Source organism: Eublepharis macularius, chromosome 15, assembly GCF_028583425.1.
Source record: "Eublepharis macularius isolate TG4126 chromosome 15, MPM_Emac_v1.0, whole genome shotgun sequence".
Classification (NCBI taxonomy): domain Eukaryota; kingdom Metazoa; phylum Chordata; class Lepidosauria; order Squamata; family Eublepharidae; genus Eublepharis; species Eublepharis macularius.
In genome coordinates, this window is record NC_072804.1 from 52,444,604 (window position 1) to 52,461,614 (window position 17,011).

Here is a 17,011-nt window from a genome sequence, read left to right on the forward strand (position 1 = left end):
CACAGGCAAAATAATTATTTATTAGATCAAGAGAGTGTTTAGAAAAACAACAGAGGCCGCTCTCGAGACGAGAGAAATGGCAAAGTAAAAATAAACTTAGTCTAACCTGGCCTAAAACTATCTAGAGAAGTGATTACTAAACCAGCATGCTCTCCGTGGTTCGGCTTTTTTTTTTACCACCCCCCACCCACACCAGCCTTTTATTTTAACCAGGAGGAGGAGCCACCTAGTCTAAGCACAACACCAGGTGCACTCAATTAGCTGAACTATTCGCTGTCCTAGACACTTTGGTGGCAGCTTTCTGAGCCCATTTACACTCGTTTTTTTATAGAAGCCAATCCCCAAGCTGACATATGTCTGCACAGAGCACAGGTTGGCTCCGTGGAGAAGCCGTAAAAGAAGTAATGTGTAGACTACATCCAATGCCTTCACATATGGATGGACTATTAGCCCTTCCTCTGGAGTCCCTACGCAATTCTGAACATGGTCAGCTCTTCCCCTCAGTCAAAATATCTTGTTGCCTTATGTTACAAAATGTCACACACCTCTCCCATCTTCCTGTCCCCAAAGCCAGCCTACTACCCCATTGTTGCCCAAGTGGTTGGAAATGCTCCATTATTCTATCCAACACCCTAAAACTCCTTATTTTTGGAGGCCAGTCAGCCAGATCTTGGCCCAGACCCCTACATTGTTACATAAAATCCCATTTGGTTCAAATTAACTGGTGTTTCCCCATCAATTGTCTTGTTTACCGCTGGTCCCCGCAGGACATGATTCATGGATTTTCTTAACCCAGTTTTGGGTCAGGCTGACCTGAGTTTTCTCTGGGTACACTAGCAAAGAAAAAAGGGCAGAACGAAAGAAAGACCCTATGTGGATAGAGAAGGCCAGGGGAGGTTCCATGTTGATCACAACAGAAAAGAGATGGAGAGTGTGCATCTGGTAGTTAAGGAAGGAACTAGTTACTTAAAGACAGATTTTTAAGTGAGGGGATTTTAGCCTCTTTTGCACTGGGGACATAACCCTTGACTATTCCAAAAGTCAAGCCAAAAGACATGGAATCGGCTAGTCTGGGCCTTTTCACACCTCTCATGTTTGGTTAGTGTGGTGCCATTCTTTTTAGTCTGCACCATGTCAAAATGCGTTGGGATTGATGAGTGCTGGCACTTTCGTCACCAATGCCGTCATCTGTGATGTCCCTTCCTTCTTTTCTTCTTGCACAAGCGATGAATCAATACATTGCTAGAATGCTGGATCAATCTATTTCCTGTATTTCTCCCTCTTAACCCATCTGTGCATCGATTCTATGCTGGATTTAAAACAAAAAATGAAAAAACAAGTGGAAAGGAAAATGGAGAGGAAAGAGGAGGGGGGAGGAATGGGAAGAAGGGGGAGGGAGTGGCTAGATAGACAACAGCGGCCAATCACAATGAAGTGGGCTGGCAGGGGGTGAGAGGGGGCAGAAGAGGGTGGAATGCTAAGAGATGGCATAATGAGTGTGCGTGGGGAGACAGCCGACTGGAAAATGGATTTTTTTTAAAAAAGTGCTTCCTGAAAAGCCATGGAAAAGCTGCATAGTAGCTGGAGTGATTTCTCATGGCAGCAACTTGAGTGCAGATGGTCACAAAAAACTCCAATGCAGTTAGTAAACTGAACCAGTAAAATTGGCCTCTGCAGAAGAGATTATGAATAGGCAGGGCTTTTTTTCAGCTGGAACGTGGTGGAACGGCGTTCCGGAACCTCTTGAAAATGGTCACATGGCTGGTAGCCCCGCCCCCTGATCTCCAGACAGAGGCGAGTTGAGATTGGCCTCTGCGCCATGAGGCGCGGAGGGCAATCTCAACTCCCCTGTGTCTGGAGATTAGGGGGCGGGGCCACCAGCCATGTGACCATTTTCTCCGAGGGCAGCCTACTGAGTTCCACCGCCTCTTTTCCCAGAAAAAAAGCCCTGTGAAAAGGAAAATGCTTTTAATCAAGAAGGTTGTGTTTGCTGATGGTTCTGGTACTGTGGGTTTAGCACTCAGCAAGCTCTTCACAAATTAGGGGCCATTATTTGCCCTCTTCCCTGTCACAATACAGCAGGGGCAAGGGGATTTAATTGTCTCAGCAGAAATACCATCAGGAGAGAGAGAGAGAGAGAGAGAGAGAGAGAGAGCAGCAGAATGGCTGAAATCACGGAACCAGTAGAATGCTCCAATAACAAATGAATTAATAACACATGCATAATAAAAATAATGACATGTATAAAACATTTTTTAAAGAAAAAGCTGGTATCATCATTGTCTTCATGTAGACTAAAGGGCAAGAAATATGCCTGGAACTTATAAGTCTCAGAACTCCTCCTGTTCCGAGGACATGGGCAGCTGTCTTTTTAAAAAACCCTGGCCATACAAAGTAAGACCCCATATTTTATGGCCTCTCTATGCACTCCATCAGTAATCTTGTTGGTCAACAACAGAATTTCTGATGGGGCTTCCTCCCCCTCCTTCGACACACATTGCAGGGAAAGATTTTTTGTTGTGCATCTGTCTCAGATTCGGAACGCAACGTCTGGCTCAAAACAGGGGCTCGGAGTTCCTGAACTGAAGCCCAGCTGAGAAGAAGCTGAACCAATGTCTTAGAGAAAGAAGGTAGCAGTCCCTAGCATTTCTGGGCAGAGAATGGAAGGCTGACGCTTTATCTAAAAGACCAGCAAGTCTTCGGCTAGAAGGCCAAAGAGATGAACATGTGGCGGAAAGATGCGTTGACTTTTCCATTACGCATTGGCTCTTGATACACGTCCTAGTTCCCCTGCTGCAGCATCTAGAAAATTAAAATATACTAGATGTACATTCTGATGAGAAATCCATTCACAATCTTTATTCCCTTTATTCCCTTAGGTATCACATGAATGAGAGAGACCCATAAACTGAGTGTCAATGTCTTTGAGAGTTGCATGGCAGGTGGAAACAAACAGGCAAACCTTCTTCCATCACTGTACATCTATGCTTGGGTAAGCTTTGTCTGTTGAACATCTTCCACAGATGAAGCTTTTTGTCTATAATCTAGCGGCCACAGCTCCCTTCTCTCTACTCGATTTGAGCCCAAAAGACTCTCAGTGTTTTTTGTGCCATTGCAGAGTGAAGTAGGGGTGGTTGAAAGGCTAAATTGCTATCCATGTATAGGCCACAGGCCTGTTTTTGTGGCCCACTCACAGCCTGCTGTTTAACAGAACTTTGGCAACAACTGCACAAAAAAGCAAAACTAGGTGTGTCATCATGGTCTGATATAGCAACACTCTTCCCTAGTTCTCACGCAAGAATGCAGACTCACAATCACACAACACAAATTAGTTATGGAATCCCTAGTGTTTCTCTCATTGGTGCAAATTTAAATCACGTCAATGGATCTCCCCAACCCCCTCCACCCCTATGATTTAAAACATGTCTTTTTTGCACAGGTGAATTTTGCTGTTTTTAGCCACATCCCTCTTTGGGTTTTCTTCTGAATTCTGGACAATTAACTCCTTCAGATTTCAATGAGGCGTTTCAAGCATTCTCTTCTGAGTTTTCTCCCCATGCAGAAAAAGCACGGGCAAAAAATTCAGAAGAGAACCCTTGAAATACTGCATTGAAATTGGAAGGGGGAGCTAATCGACTGGAATTCAGAAGAAAACCTAAAGAGGTATGGCACCAAATGCGGCAAAAATAGCTCCTGCAAAAAAAAAGGGCACAGCAGACAAAAGATCAAAATCACTTCCCCTTCTGAAGCAGACCAGTGCTTGGAGGTGGGGGTGGGTGGGTTCTGGGTTGAAATCCCTACTTGGCAATAAGGTTCACTATCTGGCCTCATTATCGCTTTGCCTAGCCCCCTGGCTTCTTGTTGTGAGGGCAAAACCGCTTAACCCAATAGATACAGAAAGGGAAAGATATTATTTATTTTAAAACCTGGATTTTAGAGCGGAGTAGAATTGGTGAAATAATTGCAACCCGCACCACTTATTCTGGTTGGAGAACTTAGGTTCCTTTGGCACAGGAGAATCTGGACAATTCACAGAACATCTGGACAATTCTGAACAGCTGGACAATTCTGGATAATTCACAGAACATCCGGACAATTCTAGATCATTCACAGAGCCTCTGGGTAATTCTGGATAATTCACAGAACATCCCGATAATTCTGGAGAATTCACAGAACATCTGGATAATTCTAGATCGTTCACAGAACCTCCGGATAATTCTGGATAATTCACAGAACATTTGGATAATTCTAGAGAGCCAGTTTGGTGTAGTGGTTAATAGCGGCAGGACTCTAATCTGGAGAGCCAGGTTTGATTCCCCACCCCTCCACTTGAAGCCAGCTGGGTGACCTTGGGCTAGTCACGGCTCTCTGGCACTCTCTCAGCCTCACCCACCTCACAGGGTGTTTGTTGAGGGCATAATAATGACATACTTTGTAAACTGCTCTGAGTGGGCATTAAGTTGTCCTGAAGGGCGGTATATAAATCAAATGTTATTATTATTATTATTATTAGATAATTCACAGAACATCAAGATAATTCTGGATAGTTCACAGAACATCCCAGACTTCAGTTGTGCTCTTGGAATCCTTTCCAGGTTTGTCACTTTCTAGAGAAGAGAGGCTAATGCAAGAAGGCCTTTAGCTTACCTCGTGAATCTGACGGACTTCAGCTCTCACGCTTTGCCTGAAAGTGAAAAAGAGCGAGACAAAAGGGTGTCATTTTACGGATTGATCGATCACAATGGAACAACGTGTTGGTGAGGGAGCTGAAGACCTACAGTCATCAAAGTCAGAACTGGAACAGGGCTGAACTTCCTCAAATAGGCCTGAGAACGTGGTAAGAGCTTATGATACCTTTGGACCACCAAAGGTCCAGGATCCCAAGCTAACTTTCTCCATATCAGAAGGTAAGACAGAGTCTCTACAGTATCTTCACTATGGAAAAAAGGGGCTGGCAAAGGCAGAAGGAGGGAGAGTCACATCTTCCAGCCCCCTTGGACTCTCAGAGCAGGACCACAAGTGACGCCTGACACAGGTTGGACACTTGCCAGCTTCCCTCAAGTTTTGGCGGGAAATGTAGGCAGCTTGGTGGAATGTTGGACAAGTGACAGTTGAAAAGTCCATTGGACAGCAGTCGGGGAGCCAAGCTGCAAGACCAGGATGCCTACATTTCCCATCAAAACTTGAGGGAAGCTGACTAGTGTCCAACCTGTGTCAGGCGTCACTTGTGGTCCCGCTCTGAGTCTCAAAGAAGGTCTGTGGCCAGGGACCATTTGGAGACACGAAATACCATCCTTTCACTGCGACCGCCTCTCCACCACTGCTGGCTGCCTTTCTTCTACTCTCCTTTCCTCACCATTCGGAAGTCAGTCCTCACCTGTCCTCTCTCCTGTCCGCTGTTTTCATTGTTTAATCAAGCAGGTATTCTCTGGGGTGGGGGCCTTTCTGCACCAAGATCAGCGCAGATAATAAACACGAGGTAGTCCATAGCAATAGAGTGAGCATGTGGCTCTCACCTCAGGGATTCTCCCCCACAGACGGGGAAAGGTGCTCATACATGGCGTAAGTTGAAATAAGTTGTGTCGAAGTCTTGTTGTCACTTGGATAATAAGCGCCTGGCAGAGGAAGAAAATTGGGAATCAAATCCACTCTTAATGCCCAGGCCCTACCTTAGTTTGACCGCTCTGTTTTTATTTTTACCTTTTATCATTTCCCAATGGATGGCACATAGTAACAACAGGTTTTGAGAGACCCCAGCAGGGCTTTTTTTCAGCTGGAACGCAGTGGAACCGAGTTCCGGCATCTCTTGAAAATGGTCACATGGCTGTTAGCCCCGCCCCCTGATCTCCAAACAGAGGGGAGTTTGAATTGCCCTCCGCGCTGCTCCAGTGGCATGGAGGGCAATCTCAACTCCCCTCTGTCTGGAGATCAGGGGGCGGGGCCACCGGCCATGTGACCATTTTCTCTGAGGGAAACCCACTGAGTTCTACCACCGCTTTTCTCAGAAAAAAAGCCCTGGACCCCAGTATTTACGCTTCTGAAAATGTCCACGTATAAAGAGAAAGAAAAAGGCTTCGAAACCTAAGGACAAGAATATGGCCTTGAATCCTCTCTGCAGACCAGTTCCTTTCCCAATTTACAAAGTGGCAGAGGAGAGAAACAGTCAGTTGCCCCCCAAAGAAGCAGTTTTCCTTGCCCCTTGGCCAGCTTCTGGTTTCCTTGAGCTGCATCCCAAGGTTCTCAGCAGTTCTCAGACTATGAGGCAAGCCTCATTGGGGGAGGAAGGAGGAATATGATATTCAGTATCTACCATCGCAGCCCCCACAAATGTTCAGCTAGGCACCGAAGCCAAAGGGACAATGGACACGACAACAACAACATTTGATTTATATACCACCCTTCGGGACAACTTAACGCCCACTCAGAGCAGTTTAAAAAAAGTATGCTATTATTATCCCCACAACAACAGTCACCCTGTGAGGTGGGTGGGGCTGAGAGAGCTCTGGGAGAGCTGTGACTGACCCAAGGTCACCCAGCTGGCTTCAAGCGGAGGAGTGGGGAATCAAACTCGGTTCTTCAGATTAGAGTCCTGCCGCTCTTAACCGCTACACCCAACTGGCTCTCTAGGCACAGCAGTTTCTCCCCCTGCCTCTTCCCGCTCAGAGGGAATCAAAAGTGTCCTGGTGTCTTCCAGGTGCCAGGGATGGATTGGTGTCCCAATCCACAGGTCATGCCACAACCAGCAGGGTATTTCATGTGCGCATAAAGATTGCAGGTGTAGAATTCTGTGTCCACACCTGTGGACTCAGAAGGGAGAATGAGTTGGTGGGGAGGAGCTGTTGGGTTAACAGACAGCGTTTACAACGGGTTCTATGCCTAGTTTCCCTGGAAACTGATGGTCTCTAGCCCTGGACCAGAGTGGCTGTACCTTTAAGTCCTCCTGATGTACCATTTTTTTTAGAATTTCAAGAACTGGGATTTCTTTCCCCCCGCCTCCAGCTTAGGACCAAAGTGAAGGTTTCCAATTTGAATTTTAACTATAGGGAAATTGGATCAGTTGCGGGGAACAGCAGGGCCTTTTCCACTGTGGCCCCACAGCTTTGGCACGAGCCACTACATCTGCCCTTTTTGCCTTTAAGAAGACAGGCAAAGCTCATATTTTAAACCATCCATTTGTCTGCTTTTTTTCTCATTCATTTGATGCTGTTTGGAACAGGCCTTGAAGCATTCTTGCAGGATGGGAAAGCCTTTCCAGTCCCTTCCGTTTCAAAGGGAGAAAGTTAATGATTTCAGTGGGGCTGAAAAGTATCCACCTTTGCCAGGGATGTACCTTGTACTCGCCAAGTCCTCGTTTATGATTTTATGTGCTTTTAAATGTTTGATATTTTTATCAGTCACTTCAAGTGGAGGGTAAGGCAGCATGCCGATATATTATGCATTCTTCTCCTACGGCGTGGTCTCAGGATTTGGCTGGAAGGCACCGTTTGGTTGGTACCTGGTTGGGAGGCCTCCTGCAACAGCTCCCCATGCAACCACCACCAGGGCTGACCCAAGGATGCTTAGCACCCAAGGGGAATGAATTTGCAATATCCTGCACTGTAATGACAGGCTAGCCATAATAACCACCATAAGTTTCAAGGTGAAGAACCAGGGTAAAAGCCTAGTCAACAAACGAACAAAAAAACTGAAGCCCCAGGTTGCAGGTTGTGGCTGGGTGTTACTCACGAAGAAGGAAGTAAAGCAGGATCCCGATCATCGCAGTTACAACCAAGGACCCGAGGACAATCCCGGAGATGATTCCAGACCGTTTTGAACACGCAGAATCTGGTACGGAAGGAGGTTCTGAAATAATTGTAACCGATACAGAAGATACAAGTGACCTACGGCAATCGTTTTTCTCAGCCTACTCTACTACACAGAGTTATACACTACTTCACAGTTTCATATATACACTGTCCTGGAGTCCTAAGGGGAAGGGTGGAATACAAATGTATTAGATAAATAAATTACAGGTTCACTGCAAGTATCGTATTCGAGGGGTATAGTTGCATTGTGAAAATTCAGCAAAGTAAAGATTTAACCTGTCCAACTCCAGTTTCGAGGCCCTGATCTGATTCGACCCCCCCCACCCTCTGTGCAATGGCTGCTGTTAACTTTTTAGGGTGGGGATATAGGAGTTCATTGGTTTGGTGCTCGGTAATCCTTGTCTCTGGCACGGCTCTGGCATAATTACTGACTTCCAAGTCTGACTATACCTATCTGCACTGTTTGGTTTCTCTACAGCTATTCACCTGGCTTTGCTAGTCGACACCTTTAGCTATTTATATGTAACTAGTTTTTTATATTGTACATTGATGTTTTTAATGTAAATTTGTGTCTTATTTTTGTCTAATATTTGCATTGTTGTACCCTGCTCTGAGCATGCTTGTGGGGAGGGAGGGCTATAAATTGAATGAATGAATAAATAAAATTAGAAATATCACATGCCTCCTGCATACTTTCCATCCAATGGTAAGAGACAGTTGAAAAGGGGGTTGAAACAGTACCCAGTCACGATTAAACTAAGAGCCAAGCTACAAGTGATGCCTGACACAGGTTGGACACTGGTCAGCTTCCCTCAAGTTTTGATGGGAAATGTAGGCATCCTGGTTTTACGGCTTGGCTCTCCATTACATCTGCAAGACCAGGATCCCTACATTTCCCATCAAAACTTGAGGGAAGCTGACAAGCGTCCAACCTGTGTCAGGCATCACTGGTAGCTTGGCTCTAAATCTCCCACTTTGAACCCTGGTCACCTTTTGGACAGGCTCACCAAGGGACAGTCCCGGCTTCCACTTTGGCATTGAAACGGTTTGGATAACTGATTGACAACACCATTGAGTAAACAGTCTGCTGTTCTTTTGCAAAAACAGAACGAACATCACAGAAGTGTGCGCAGGGCTTTTGTTTACTATCCCGTCCCTCTTCCTGAACAGAGTTCATGGCCTTTGCACCACATCTCTCCCTTGGAACCAACACAGTAGATTTTAGGGGGGAGGGTGTAGCTCAGAGGGGCACACGCCTGCTTCGGAGGTCCTAAGTTCCCTCCCCAGCTGAAGCAAATCTTTGGTGCCTGACACTGCAGAGAGACACGGTCAGTCTGAACAGACCATACCAACAGTGAGGCGGTCTGATGGTATAAGGCAGCTGCGCATGTTCAAATAGCACCAGGCACTTGTGAGCTCCCTCAAATACCCAGGGAGAAAGAAAAGCAGAAGTGACGGCTAGTGAGAATTTCAACTGGGCTGCTTTTCGTTTTCGGTCCCCTGTGCCAAGCCGGAAGGGCAGAGATTTATTCCTCTGGACGGGCAGAGGCATCGTGCCTTCTTTATCACCAGGCCCCTGGGCCTTCCACGCCATCGTGTTTGGATCTTGGCCTGCAGTAGCTTCCTACTCATGCATTTCTTCAAGAAGTACTGCTTGTACATGTCCCAGAAGGCATGTTGTAGGCCACTGTGGGAAATAAGAGGCTGGGCTACATACAGAGCTCATTTTGAGGGGGAACGTGCAGGAACACATTTCCGGCAGTTCCCCAAAGAGGTCACATGTCAGGTGGCCCTGCCCACCTGTCTCTCGGCCATTTTGGGCCCGTTTCAGCCTGGATTGGGGCTGAAACGGTCCAGATCGAGCCTCTGATGGGTGGTGGATCACTCTCCCAATCAGCAGTGGCCCGATCCTGACCATTTTGGGCCACTTTTCAGACATTTTCAGCCCAATTTGGGCCCAATTTCAGCCCTGAATGGCCAGGATTGGGTCCATAACAGCCAGGATAGGTGATGTCAGGGGGTATGGCATATGCAAATCAGTTATGCCAATGACACACTTCTGGGGATGCCAAGGGGCATGGCATATGCTAATGAGTTATGCTAATGAGCTATGCTAATGAGTTCCTCCAGCTCTTTTTCTATGAAATGACCCCTGGCTACATACATCTTTTGGGACTCACTGCCATGTTCTTCTGCCTTCCCTTTTTGCACCAAAGAACAGCTGGGTGAGATGCATCTATTCAAGGTCTATGCAGAATTTCTTGTGCATTAACCCACATCAGAAATACACATATTTAGGCTTGCCAACCTCCAGGCAGGGCCTGGAACTCTTCCAGAATTACAACTGATCTCCAGGTTACAGAGATCAGTTCCTCTGGGGAAAGTGGTTGCTTTGGAAGGCGGACCCAACTCTGGTCCTTCCCCTTCCCCAAACTCCACCCTCTCCAGGCTCCACCCCTAAATCTCTAGGAACTTCCCCACCCAAAGCTGGCAACCTTAACAACTGAAAGACAGCCAACATGTCACTCACACTGCTGAGCCCAGATTCACTTGACCTAAAGGGGAAAATGTTCCTAATGCTTAATTTTATTCCTAAACAGCTCCAGGTTGGTAAAAAAGAAGTAAAGGGTTTTATTTCCTGGAACACAAACGACAGAGTACCTAACATGAAAGCTCAAGAGGAATAACTGAGGTTTTATTGGAAGTTTCCATCTCTCCCTGGCCAACTTCAGTATCTTCTAAAAACCTCATAGCCTGCCAGTCTGAGCAATGGGGAAAGGTAATTTAATCCTACCTGAGACTCTGAGAAGAGCGTGACCTATATTCAACGGCATTGCACGGCTTTCCTTTGTCACTGTGTAGTTCCCCGAGTCATCCAATGTTAGGTTTGTGATGTGCAAGGTGCAACCCGGGCCTCCAGTCTCTCGCCCGGTATAAGCAGACCCTTTTTGCTGCCAGTGACTCGGAGGAGGCGGGTGGTAGCTGAAGATCTCGTTTGCTTCATCCACTGCCGCCGCTCGATACCAGCGACAGACGTGGAAGACTTCCAGTCCTCCTGGAATCAGAGTAACGTTTTGCCCTGCTACTGGGTTTGAGGGTTCCCAGGTAACTTTAAGAAGGACGATGCGTGGGGCTCGAGGCAAAAGGACTTTAGCTGGAGTGAAACTCATGACTCCAGTGGGATGGAAGAAGGAAATCAAGATGGAGGCTGCAGGGAAGAGAAAAGAGAAAGAAAAAGAAATTCAGGTCGAGGCAAATTCTAGAGGGGTACGTTCCAGACTATTTGCCTCCTCCCTTCCGCACCAGGGAGTTCAGATAAGTCGCTTGTTATATCTATTATCAGGGGTCATTTCGTAGAAAAAGAGCTGGAGGAACTCATTAGCATAACTCTTTAGCATATGCCACGGCCCTTGACATCACCAGAAGTGTGTCATTGGCATAACTGATTTGCATATGCCACACACCCTGACATCACCTATCCTGGATGTTTTGGACCCAATCCTGGCCATTCAGGGCCGAAATTGAGCCCAAAATGGCAAAAAAGGGGCTGAAAATGGCTGAAAAGTGGCCCCAAATGGTCAGAATTGGGCTGCTGCTGAGTGGGAGAGTGATCCACCACCTGTAAGAGTCCTGATCCTGGCCATTTCGGCCCCAATCCAGGCCAAAACGGGCCCAAAATGGCTGAGAGTCAGCTGGGTGGGGCCACCTGACATGTGACCTCTTTGGAGAACTACCGGAACTGCGTTCCTGCATGTTCCCCCTCAAAATGAGCCCTGTCTGTTATTACTATTATTATTCAAATTACATGCAACACAATCAATAATAAATAAAGATCACATGTTATCATTGATTGGCCTTGCTGAGCTGATACAAGTTTCCGCCAGAGACCTAAGTATCAGCCAAGTATCGGTGTTAAATGTATGCTGTTCCAAGTAACGCCGTCTTTTGCACTTCTGTAGGTGTTATGTCAGAAAGCTGCAGTTTTTCCATATGAGTTGCAAAAGACAGCATTACTTATTGTTGTTGTTGTTATTATTTATTTATGTCATTTATAGTCCGCCTTTCTGACTGAGACTCAAGGCAGATTACACATTATGCGATTACTACAATCCGTATCAAGTACATTTCCATACAGTTCAATGTTCCCTCTAAGCTGTGCAGTGCTGTGAGCAAAAAATCTACTTCATGAGCGGAAACAATAACATGTATTAAAGTTGTGAGCACCCCCCCTTTTAATGTATTTCAGTCAACAAATATACAAACAGCCCTGAGGTTACTTCCGTCTCACACCTTGTTCTTTCTCTAGGTGCCCCTTTCTCAAGATTTCACTGCCTTCTCATACCAGCATTTTCCCTTTCTTTGAAGTCTTTAAAAAGCTCCTGAAAAATATATCTCCTGTTCTGGGAAATTGAGGCCTAACCTTTCCCTTTTCTTTGCACTCTTGTGTTTTTTTTAGCACATAAGCCTGAATATAAAGGCCATGCTTCATTATTGCTTTTCCTGGATCTACCTGCACATTTGACATAGTAGATCATGCCATCCTACTGAGGCATGTGGAGGTAGAAGTGGGTATCAAGACTAGTTTAAATTGTTTCTCATGGAATGAACTTAAGTCAGTGTCAGAGACCAGCTGTCTGCAGAATGGAAATTATCTTGTGGGTTCCACAGGGTGCAATATTATCCCCCGTGTTATTCAACCTTTATGTAAAGCCTTTGGGAGAACTCATTCATAGCTATGGAACTGGATGCCATCAATATGCAGATGACACTCAAATCTATATCTTGCTATCCAAATCACCACACGATATGGTAGAAATCTTGGGTCACTGTCTGACAGCTTTGGTCAAATGGATGAAAGCAAACAAACTGAAATTGAATCCAGAAAAGGCAAAAATGATGCTACCTGAGAAGGCAGAGACCTTGAAGGACATTATACTCCCCACTTTTGGTGGAATTTATCTGACCATTGCATAGAGCTCAGAACTCAGGCAATAGTTATTGCTTCAATCAGCTTAAGGATTTAGGAGTGAGCTAGCTAGGTCCTTAAAAGTTCAGCTGATATAAGAATTATGATTGTCAAAGTCATTTTTCTTTCCTTCATACAGAATTTCTGTTAATTTGTGTGCCAACTTACAAATTGCTTTCCTCTGCTCTATGCTAGCCAGAACTCTCCAGGAGTCTTGTGTTCAGTTCAGTTCTGGCTGTGACACACTGCAAGAGTTGAGCAAATTGGCGCTGGGACAGAGAGATCGTGCGAGTGTCTGCTCAACTCTGCAGCCTCCTCCTGCACCCAGCGCCAGGATGGGGAAATCGCATAGTTGCCCGCCCCACTCGCCGCAGCGGCCTCCTCCTGCACCCGGCGCCGGGAAGGGAAGACCGTGTGGTTGCCCGCCCTGCTCGCCGCAGTGGCCTCCTCCTGCACCCAGCGCCGGGAAGGGAAGACCGCGCGGTTGCCCGCCCTGCTCACCGCCGCGGCCTCCTCCTACACCCGGCGCCAGGAACGGAAGATCACGCAGGCACCCACCCCCTAACCCACCTATTGCTGCATCCACTGCGGCTGTGATCATCTTTGCCTCCTCCAGCTCCTGGCGCCACAGAGGCTGTTGGTTGGGACTGGAGGAGGGGCAGCTCGGCCACCCACCCACCAGTGCCTCCTTCTCTGGATCCCAGCACCAGGGCTGAGAGGCTGCTTGGTGGACATGGAGGAGAGGAAATTCTTTGGCACCAGGGCTGGAGCTACACCAAGCCCTCCAGGTGGGTCTGCTGTGCGCTGAACTTCTCAGCTGTGCGCTGAGTGGTAAAAATTTGTGCGCAATTGCGCAAGAGCGCACGTTAGCGGGAACGCTGTCAAGGACATTTCCATAAACAAGGCCATAGGGTAAACAGACACAAGTTTAAAAAGCCATAGCATCAACGAGAAAAGTAGAAGAAAATACTGAAACACTCGTTCACCATAAGCGCTATCTTGTTTATCCATCCATAACTTCCGATTGTATCTGCTTATTCTGCAATAGACATTTAGGCCAATCCTATTCTCTTCACTACCACCATTCTGTTGTGAACATAAAAGGGTCCTCCCAATGAATGCGCACTTCTCGGCATCTGATGAAGGGAGCTCTGACTCCGGGAATGTATGCTGGACTTGCGTCGGTCTTTAAGTTGCTCCAGGGCTACGGTTTTATTTTACAATGAGGGAAAGGTTTACTCAAGCGTCTTGCAGCAGAAGTCCCTGCTTTCAGTCCAGAAGATCAAATACTTACATCCCAAAATGCAAGTCAAGAAATAGCTTGATTGTCTTCTTGAAGGAGCTTTGAATAACTCATAGAGCACAACACCATCTCAACTCTGACATGAACAGCAAGGGACAAATTTATACACATATCCTTGGTCAAACAAGAACAAATCAAGCAGGGGATTTATAAAGCTGGCCCACTCCATGTGGTAGCTTCCTGCCTAGGCTATGCAGTCTCTTAACGTTGTATGGAAAGCATAAGAAGAAGCCACAAAAACACCACATTGTGTCAGATAGGAGATTTCCTTGCAGATATTTTATTTTTAAGGTATTAAACAGCTTTGTGCAGACAGACACCATGTGGATTAAGATGGGTAGTCATGTTAGTTTGTCTGTAGCAGTAGAAAAGAGCAAGAGTCCAGTAGCACCTATAAAACTAACAAAATGTGTGGTAGGGTATGAGCTTTCGTGAGCCACAGGTCATCTTCAGGTATCTGAAGAAGTGAGCTGTGACTCACGAATGCTTATACCCTGCCACAAATTTTGTAAGTCTTATAGGTGCTACTGGACTCTTGCTCTTTTTACCGTGTGGATTGGCAGGGACTGTTGCAGATGTCATGTGAGTTGCAGTGTGGGGGAAAGAGACATCAGTTTGGTGCTGAGATCCTTAGAAACTCCAAGCAGATGTGTTCTCAGGGCTGATGGCACGACCTGCCATGTGGGCTGTAGATATGGGTGCCAAGTGGCCAGGGGGAAAAAAAAGCCCTGCCCCTTTAAGAGAAGTTTAATGAACAGACAGAGACGTCCAAAGTTGTGTAATCTGCCCGAAGCCCGTCATAGGGAAGGCAGAATAAAAATCTAAAGTAAGTAAATAAATTAATTAATTAAAGGCATGGCGGTAAGTAATATCAGCTGGTAACTGCTGCAGATCAAAAGGATATTCAAGGGAAAGCCAAAGGAACTAATTTTAATGCTGGCAACCCTAACAGAGAAGACATAGTTTGATTGACAAGGCAAATTCTCAAGTTGTTTTCCCTCCCCTACGGAGGAAGTATCTTGCAGAAATTCAGGGTTTTATTCTCTAAATTAGAACACATTCTATATTCCAGTTTGTGGATGTTGTTGGATTGGATGTGGGGGGGATGGCTTGGAAAGAAGATATAAGCATTCTAAATTTTGCCAGTGTGGTGTAGTGGTTAGAGTAGTATCTGGGAGACCCAGGTTCCAGTCTCAACACTTTGCTATGGATGCTTGCTGGTGACTTTGGCCCAGTCACATGCATTCAGCATAACCTACCTCACAGGTTTGTTGTGAGGATCAAATGGAGCAGAGGAGAATGATATAAGCTGTTTTGGGTCCCCATTGTGGAGAAAGGCAGGGTATAAATGAAGTAAACAAACAAAACTTAGCAATAGTGGCACAACGCAGGAATTGCATGCAAATAATAGAACGGGATAGCAGAGCTGGGAAATATCCTCTGCTTATAATCCCGGGGAGCCCTTTACCTGACTCAGTATTAGGCTAGAATGGATGGAAGGTCTGGCTCAGTATAAAAAAGGCAAGTTCATCAGGAACTTTAAATCCACCCAGGGTGCGAGAGACGCCACTTTTTGGAAAAGCATCCCTGAATGTCAGATCTCAGTGGCAAAACTGGAAAGGATTTGGTTTTCAATCACGTGGGAATGTCAAAAACAGCAGATTCTCTGGTGTTGCTGCTTGTCAAATGAATGCAGAAACTGCTCCGGATGGGTGGACATACTGTGCTCGTAGTAGAATGCAGATGTTTGGGGGAGAAGCCGAGTCCCGCGTGTCTATGGCAGCCCTGCTACAGGGAATTTCCTAGGGACTAAACATCTGTCCCGTTCTGCCTTGGCAGCCTTCTAGATCTGCCCAGATGTTTGCCCCTTTACACAAAATCAAAATCAGTTGTCTTCCCTCCCCCTAGCCGGTGAAGGAGAGCTGGTTTTCAGGGGTTGAAATAGCAAGCAGTCAGGGAGATCATGTTAACCTGGTTTTAACGTACATTCAGCCCTCACTTTATCAGCCCGCCCTAGCCCCCAATCCGAGCCGGGCAGGGTCATTGCAAGTGCCAAACGGGAGAGGGTTAGTTATTCCAGAGTAAAAAAAGTGCAAAACTCCCAGGTGAGGCAGAAGGACTGAGACACTCACTCAATGCTATCCAATCCGGGGCAATAGCTGATGCCTCCCATTTCCCTACTGCTGCACCCCTCCCGGGACCCCGATCACTCTCACCAGCTAGGAACGCCGCCCCCATCTGCCACCCCATCGCGCGGCTCGCTCAGCTTTACGGTCCCGGACGCCTGGGTTCCTGCGCTCCGCTCTCCGGGCTTTTTATCACCCACCAGCGCCCCCGGTGCCTGTCTCTGCAGAAAGCCTTTGATCAGAGAGAGAAAGGCCTTGTAATTCTTCCTTCCCCCCGGGGGCGGGCTTCTCTACAACCAGCCGCGTCCCCCCTTCTTTAAACAGTGTGCCAAGAAATGAGATCGGAGCAAAATGCATGGGGAAAGCGGATTCGCTGCAGGGCGTCGGGCACTGGAAACAGGAAAATCCGCTTGCAAACCATTGCTAAAGCGTATTAAGAGTGTCTGACACCTGGTAAAGATTAAGACAACGGTAAGCCTATATGTGAGTACGTGTGTGTGCACGTGTCCTCTGCCATCTCCCCTCACAAAAGCTGACACGCGTGTGTTTGCTTTTTTTTCTCAACAGCGCTTCAAGACTTTCGGTTGTTCCTTTTTAAAAAGATGCCTTCCAATAGACTGCCACAGGTATTTGATAGACTGATTTATTTCTGCACATTCCCCCTTCTGACCGCGAGGGACCAAACGGGATCGGCGCCGCGGTAAACCCTTTACTGGGGTCTGCATTCCGTGAATTGCACATGACCCAAACGGACGACAACAGCCGAACTCTGCGACTGCAGCTCGCTTTTGTGTTCCTAGCAGAGTTCAGG

At 46.7% G+C, this 17,011-nt stretch overlaps 1 protein-coding gene across 1 annotated transcript; it reads right to left on the reverse strand.

The window, feature by feature from the left end:
- On the reverse strand, positions 1 to 16,425 carry LOC129342865 (carcinoembryonic antigen-related cell adhesion molecule 4-like). Its single transcript, XM_054998813.1, has 6 exons — positions 16,291 to 16,425; positions 10,600 to 11,013; positions 7,726 to 7,842; positions 5,517 to 5,615; positions 4,648 to 4,684; positions 1 to 2,802 (listed from the first exon to the last, which is right to left on the reverse strand). The coding sequence occupies exons 1-4, from the start codon at positions 16,322 to 16,324 to the stop codon at positions 5,518 to 5,520; spliced, it is 663 nt and encodes a 220-aa protein (XP_054854788.1). The 5' UTR covers positions 16,325 to 16,425; the 3' UTR covers positions 1 to 2,802; positions 4,648 to 4,684; position 5,517.
- Positions 16,426 to 17,011: the final 586 nt, after the last annotated feature.